General features: G+C 37.3%; 1 protein-coding gene across 1 annotated transcript; it reads left to right on the top strand.

Annotated features, from left to right (window-relative positions):
• The first annotated feature begins 2,059 nt into the window (after positions 1-2,059).
• cdr2a (cerebellar degeneration-related protein 2a) lies at positions 2,060-4,238 on the top strand. The gene is made up of 3 exons (XM_016233937.1): positions 2,060-2,177; positions 3,770-3,918; positions 3,996-4,238. The coding sequence occupies exons 1-3, from the start codon at positions 2,112-2,114 to the stop codon at positions 4,165-4,167; spliced, it is 387 nt and encodes a 128-aa protein (XP_016089423.1). The 5' UTR covers positions 2,060-2,111; the 3' UTR covers positions 4,168-4,238.
• Positions 4,239-7,643: the final 3,405 nt, after the last annotated feature.

The following is a 7,643-nucleotide window of genomic DNA, read 5'->3' as shown; positions in this document are numbered from 1 at the left end:
CTCTCACTCACTCACTCACACACACTCTCACTCTCTCTGTCTCTCTCTCTCTCTCTCTCTCTCTCTCACCCACTCACTCACTCACTCACTCACTCACTCACTCACTCACTCACTCACTCACTCACTCACTCGAGAGCAGAGGAGCAAAGCAGCACATTCAATCTGAGGCACGATTAATATTGTTTACTCGGAGTTGTACAGCGCCATTGATCTATTGCCTGATGTGGATGAGCCACAGAAGCGGCTAACAGCTAACGCTAGCCAGGTGTCAATGCAACACTCACCAGAGGAATAAAGCGTCTCTTTACTACCCCGAGCTACTGAGCATATCATCAAAGGCACGGGTACTTAAAAAAATTAATTCGGTCTAAAACACGTACAGATTAAGTACATAGGAGAGTAAAACTCCTGGCGAAAACTGGACAAGGCAGTTCTTCTGCGTGACTGAACATGGCGACCGGAAGCCGAGCACAACAGAACTGCCTTCAAAATAAAAGCGCATGTAATGTCTTGAGGACGCCAGATGATGAACCCATTTCCACGAAAACAACAGCATATAATGGAAAGAAAGCATAGATAGGAGTAATAAATATCCAAACGTAAAATTACAAACTTTGGTAGCTAACACTTTACAATAAGGTTCATTAGTTAACATTAGTTAAGATGAACAACAGGTCTACAGCATTTATTCATTTTATAATTTTAATGTCAACATTTGCATTATTAAAATCAAAAGTTGTGCTTGTTAACATTAGTTAATGCGCTGTGAATTAACATGAACTATCAATGAACGACTGTATTTGCATTAACATTAATAGAGATGAATAAATACTGTAATAAATGTATTGTTCATTGTTTGTTCATGTTAGCTAATACATGAACTAATGGAACTATTGATTGATTACAACATTAATAAATGTTGTAAAGTGTTACCCAAACTTTAAGAAGCTGAGAAAAGTAAATAGAGTGGGAATAATAAAACGTGGGGACCTCACGAAAATTAGTTCAGTTCACATTTCACCATTACTAGTATAACTTTATTTTTATATCATGAAAAGCAGATATTTCAAATCCTCAGTAATGCATTTTTCTCCATTCCGTTCATTAGGACTGCTATTACTGGTAATGATACATTTATTACAGTTATTTATTATTCTATATGAATATTATATATTATGTAATATATTATTATATACAGTATATAATTTGTTCATAATTAGTTTTATTGCATTCTTTGTTCCGTAATGCACATATCAGATCCACATATTAGCCTCTGACACAGTGTTTGAGCATAAAGTCAAGTTTATTGCCATAGACAAATAACAAGTAACAACCACAAAACTTTTCCCACCAACTAATAAACGAATAAATGTATACATAATGTTCTGTGTAAATCAACAGGAAAGCCTTCATGGACAATTATATATCACTTATAATGATCAAATACACAATTAATAGTAGTTATTTTTAGTAGTTAAGATTGATGTGATTTGGACTTGGTAAAATGTGCTTGAAAAAAAAATTATCGGAATATCAACTTGCCTAATAATTATGCACGCACTGTATATAGGGGGCTTAAGGTGGTTAGCTGGTCTTTCAGCCTGGTCAAGCTGGTTAGGCGGGTCTATTTTGATGGTTTTAGAGGGGTTTAGGGCTTTTGTAAGGTGGAAGCCTGAAGACCAGTAGAACATTATCTTGGCCAGGCTGGAAGACCAGCTTAATCTAGCCAAACTGGGTTAACTGGGTTTAAGTTTATTTGCTTTGAAAATATTAACTTGACTCTTTACTTATCCAATACAGTACATGTTCATAATGTTCACAGAAAATATTGCTAATGGACGACCATTTATGCAATTGAGGCATATGCCTAAGCTGAATTTAAACAAACTTTAAAAAAAAATATATATATATATATATGTGTTGTTGATCTGGACTATGACTGTGTTTGGGCGTCTGGTTCTGGTCTCCAGCATTCCTGCCCTCTGGGTTTGGCAGGATAATGCCCACTAAGTCCACTCGGTGTTTACCGTTCTGTCTTCTCCGTGTGTGTGTGTTTGGGACAGATCTCCATTTGGCTGCTGAGCTGGGCAAGACTCTGTTGGACAGGAACCATGAGCTGGAGCAGGGCCTTCAGCAGAATGTACTCCACCAATCACGAGCAGCTGCAGGAGATTGAGGTGACACTTCTTCCACAGACAGCTCCCAGAATCCACCACATCTTCCCCCATGGCACAGATCTTATGCTGTACGGATCTGAAATGTCCTGTTCCAGGTCTTTGTGTTTTACGAGTAGTTGGCGTGGTTTACGTCTATGATGGAGAAACAAAAGTTGAAGGAGAAAGCTGTTTAAAATGGTGAAAAACTTAGTTTACCTTACACATTACCACCTAAAATCTTGATTTTAAAAACGTCCATGCTCACATTATCTGCCAACTCCGATAAAAAGGTTTTGCTGTACTCGTATGAACGCCGCTAGTCTTTCCTTCATGGAAATGCATAAACAGCGGGAGATTTCCAGTTTGATCCTCTCTTCTTGTCACGGTTAGGACATCGTACTATACTGTATAAAAACAATTCCGTAAAATTTACGGTAAAAAAACGGCAGCTGTGGTTGCCAGAATTTTACCATAAAAAATACAGTAGCACCGTTTTAGGTTTTAACTTAAATTTACAGTTAAATACCCAAATTTCATTAACTGTTATAATGTTAATACACCAACCTATTGAAGTACTGAAATCTGTTTTGTAGCTTTGTAATATACTGATAACCACCAAATGCAGGAGGTGATGAGAAAGTCACATGATGACCCAAAGCCCATCACAAGCAGCTTTTAAATAATAACATATATAGAAGGTGCACAGCGTCATTCACACAAACACTAAACACCATCATGGTGACACACATGAAACTGAAATAATGCAATAAACATTCATTTAACAACATTAGGTGTAACACACAACCCTAATATACAAAACTGATAAGAAAAAACTAAGAAGAAACATTTGAAATGTAACGCAGGGAATTCTGGGAATGTCAATATACGGTTATTCACTATATTACATTTTTCACTTCCAAAAACGGTATACTACCGTAAAATTCATGTCCAATACAGTTTTTCACCGTATATAGTAGGGGAATTTACCGTTAACTATTTAACAGTCTTTTACCGTTAAATTCACTGTCATTTTTTACAGTGTATTTCTGAGGCTGTATCTGTGTCTGTGAGATAAGACATTAACAGTTTTTGTGGTGGCAATTCGCTCTTATGTAATTCGTTTGGACTGGCATACTACTCTTATTATTTTTGCAGTGTCTATGTATAGTATACATACTGAGAACAGATATACATATTTTCTGTATGAGCAGAATACCATCACATCACATTTGCCAAAATTTGCACTGCACAGAAAATGTTGAAATACAGCAGCTCTCATGCAGGGGACCGGGGCATTTTAGTTGTCTTAGCTTATTTTGTTGCTTTACATCATTTTAAGTCATCTCGAGGACCCCTTAGAAGTTTGCTTAAAACATTGGTGATAATGCTCTAGTCTCATGAGCCTTGAGACTAATTTAATGACACAGTCTTCAGGAAACTTCACAGCCAAATAAAAAAGTTTCTAAATTCACAATGTTGTTAAATTCAGCTCAAATGAAAGTGAAATATATTGTGGATATTAAAAATATCCCCCAGCTCTAGGGAGGAAAACCCATGTTGTTCAATCTGATGGGCGAGTATTTGAAGGCTTGTGCCTGTATTGCCTCTCGCAGTACCTGACCAAGCAGGTGGATCTCCTGAGGCAGATGAACGACCAGCATGCCAAAGTTTATGAGCAGCTGGACTCAGCAGCACGAGACCTGGAGAAAAGCAACCAAAGACAGGCGCAGGAGAACCGCACGGCCCAGCACAGGATCCAGAGGTGAGGACACGTCCAGGTCTCTCTGGCCTGTCTTCACATGCTGAAGCGTGCATCTCTTTATTGCTCTTTATCTGCAGTCTGACCGAGACCACAGATGGCTTGCAGACTCACATGGAGGGTCTTCAGAAGCAGGTGGACGAGCTGAAGGCGTCTCGGTCCAAGAGAGATCTGGCAGCTTCACACCGCAGCCTCGCTGCCCAAAGAATGTCCTGTCTGAAAGAAATCTATGATCTGCAACAAGACAAGTGAGTCTGGAGCCGAATGACGCCAACAAATCCCTATCATTCACATCAACAGCACGCAAACACCCACGCACTCATATCTCAGCTGGTCATTGGAACGTTCTCGCGTGGTTGATTGTTTGACCTTGTACTGAAGATTTTGCTTATACAGTAGAGTTAATGTTGATAGCGATAAATCCTCTTCAAATTAATTGATGGTACGATATGTCGAGTGGGGATTTGCCGAGCTGTAACTTAAACTTATTTAAAAGACAAGCCTAGTCCCAATGTGCTGTTTTAGTAGGCAATACATCAACTCTAGAAAGACATTTGTGTTTGTCAAGCCATTTTTTGGAGACTTTAATTTAGGTAGGGACAGTAATTATGGCCTCATGCGGCACTAATCGAAGTGGATGACCTCTCTGTTCTGTTTTTTAAAGAAGTCTCTTCTGCTCACCAAGCCTGCATTTATTTGATACAAAGTACTGCAAGTACAGCAATATTTTTACTATTTAAAATAACTGCTTTCGATTGGATTATATATTTAAAATGTCATTTATTCCTGTGATCAAAAAGCTGTATTTCCAGCATCATTACTCCAGTCTTCAGTGTCACATGATCCTTCAGAAATCATTCTGATATGCTGATTTGCTGCTCAAGAAACATATTTGCTGTTATTTTTATTATTATTATAAATATTTAAACAGTTGAGTACATCAAGATTCTTTGATGAATAGAAAGATCAGCATTTATCTGAAATAAAAAGCTTTTGTAACATTACCCATGGACTATACCGAAAGCTTGGAGTCAGTATCATTTTTTATTGGGGGAGGGGGGGGGGTTATAGAAATTAATACTTTTATTTAGCAAGGATGCTTGAATAATAAAGACATTTACAATGTAACAAAAGATTTCTATTTCAGATGAATGCTGTTCTTCTGAACGTTCTTTTCATCAGACAAACCTGAAAAAAAAAATAGAATCGGTTTTCAACATAATAATAATAATAATGTTTCTTGAGCAGCAAATCAGCATATTAGAATGATTTCTGAAGGATCACGTGACACTGAAGACTGGAGGAATGATGCTGGAAATTCAGCTTTAAAATCACAGGAATAAATTACATTTTAATAAAAATATTTCACAATATTACTGTTTTTGCTGTATTTTGGATCAAATAAATGCAGGCTTGGTGAGCAGAAGAGACTTCTTTAAAAAACATTAAAAAGCTTACTGTTCAAAACCTTTTGACTGGTAGTGTATTATTAAAACACTTTTTTTTTTAAAGTGTCTAAATGTCAAAATTAGTATAATATATTTCTTGAAAAAGTCTTAATCGGGCCAAATCAGCTGCCAGGCCACTGGGAATTCTCCCGGTGCTCCCGATGGCCAGTCCGGGCCTGTATCCAACATAACAGCTACATTGTATGTCTTTTTTGTAGAAATTTCGTTATTTCACAGCAGGTCCAGGCCAGTGTTGCTGGGGGGTTGAAGCCAGTGCTGCCAATTTAGCTACTTTGTAGCTAGATTTAGCGACTTCCCCGCCCCTTTTGAGACTTTTTTCAAAAGTTTAGGGACAAATATAGCAACTTCTTGGACAAACCTTATCTAAGTTCTCATCTTGCCCACTGATCTACGTTCATCTTTATATAGATCAGTGAATTTGCCATTGTGATGTGATCTAGTGGCATTTAGCTACCAGTTTTAGCTACTTTCAATTGAAAGCAGTTGGCAACACTGGTTGAAGCGACCCCAATAATGTGATAAATAACCCTGGAATGCAAATTTGACCAGGGGAAGCCCGCCAAAAAAAATAGTATTTTACCCCAAGGAACGATTTATCTGAAATAAAAAGCTTTTGTTTTTTTTGGGGGGGGGGGGTTATAGAAATTAATACTTTTATTTAGCAAGGATGCTTGAATAATAAAGACATTTACAATGTAACAAAAGATTTCTATTTCAGATGAATGCTGTTCTTCTGAACGTTCTTTTCATCAGACAAACCTGAAAAAAAAAATAGAATCGGTTTTCAACATAATAATAATAATAATGTTTCTTGAGCAGCAAATCAGCATATTAGAATGATTTCTGAAGGATCACGTGACACTGAAGACTGGAGGAATGATGCTGGAAATTCAGCTTTAAAATCACAGGAATAAATTACATTTTAATAAAAATATTTCACAATATTACTGTTTTTGCTGTATTTTGGATCAAATAAATGCAGGCTTGGTGAGCAGAAGAGACTTCTTTAAAAAACATTAAAAAGCTTACTGTTCAAAACCTTTTGACTGGTAGTGTATTATTAAAACACTTTTTTTTTTAAAGTGTCTAAATGTCAAAATTAGTATAATATATTTCTTGAAAAAGTCTTAATCGGGCCAAATCAGCTGCCAGGCCACTGGGAATTCTCCCGGTGCTCCCGATGGCCAGTCCGGGCCTGTATCCAACATAACAGCTACATTGTATGTCTTTTTTGTAGAAATTTCGTTATTTCACAGCAGGTCCAGGCCAGTGTTGCTGGGGGGTTGAAGCCAGTGCTGCCAATTTAGCTACTTTGTAGCTAGATTTAGCGACTTCCCCGCCCCTTTTGAGACTTTTTTCAAAAGTTTAGGGACAAATATAGCAACTTCTTGGACAAACCTTATCTAAGTTCTCATCTTGCCCACTGATCTACGTTCATCTTTATATAGATCAGTGAATTTGCCATTGTGATGTGATCTAGTGGCATTTAGCTACCAGTTTTAGCTACTTTCAATTGAAAGCAGTTGGCAACACTGGTTGAAGCGACCCCAATAATGTGATAAATAACCCTGGAATGCAAATTTGACCAGGGGAAGCCCGCCAAAAAAAATAGTATTTTACCCCAAGGAACGCGATTGGGCTAGTTTTGAGTAGCAATTGGGCGGGTTTTGTTATGAAAACCTGGCAAAACTGGTGCAGGCCTAAATGCTTTTAATAAGATCAAGTCAAAGTTGTGTATTCCGCTTTTTCTATTTGTTTGACGTTTTGAGTAGCAATTGGGCGGGTTTTGTTATGAAAACCTGGCAAAACTGGTGCAGGCCTAAATGCTTTTAATAAGATCAAGTCAAAGTTGTGTATTCCGCTTTTTCTATTTGTTTGACTAACTATATGACTTATGAAATTGGCAAGCGAGCATTGTTGCGATTCACTCTGTACAGCCAGAAGATTGCATTGTGCATATGATTTGTGGCGCCATCTTATGGTAGCCTATATTTGGGAATGTTGATGAGGTAAAACTTAAAAAATAAATCAATCAAAAATCCGATGCTTTAATAGCAAGAGGATTCGCCGCACATTTTTATTCAGCAGCTTCATTTATAACTGCAGAACAATATTCTCACGTCACAGTTGTAGCATACATCGCAAACCTAACAGATACAATTTATGGAAAAACGATAATCAGATAAAAGCCAAATCAAAGATTATATCAGTATACACTTGCCTTTAGAACAGCTTCAGAATATAAAACGTTTAATTGGC

Source organism: Sinocyclocheilus grahami, unplaced genomic scaffold (assembly GCF_001515645.1).
Source record: "Sinocyclocheilus grahami isolate Dianchi unplaced genomic scaffold, SAMN03320097.WGS_v1.1 scaffold441.1, whole genome shotgun sequence".
Taxonomy (NCBI): Eukaryota; Metazoa; Chordata; class Actinopteri; order Cypriniformes; family Cyprinidae; genus Sinocyclocheilus; species Sinocyclocheilus grahami.
Note: the sequence above shows the minus strand (reverse complement) of the source record. Positions and strands in the feature narration are given on the sequence as shown.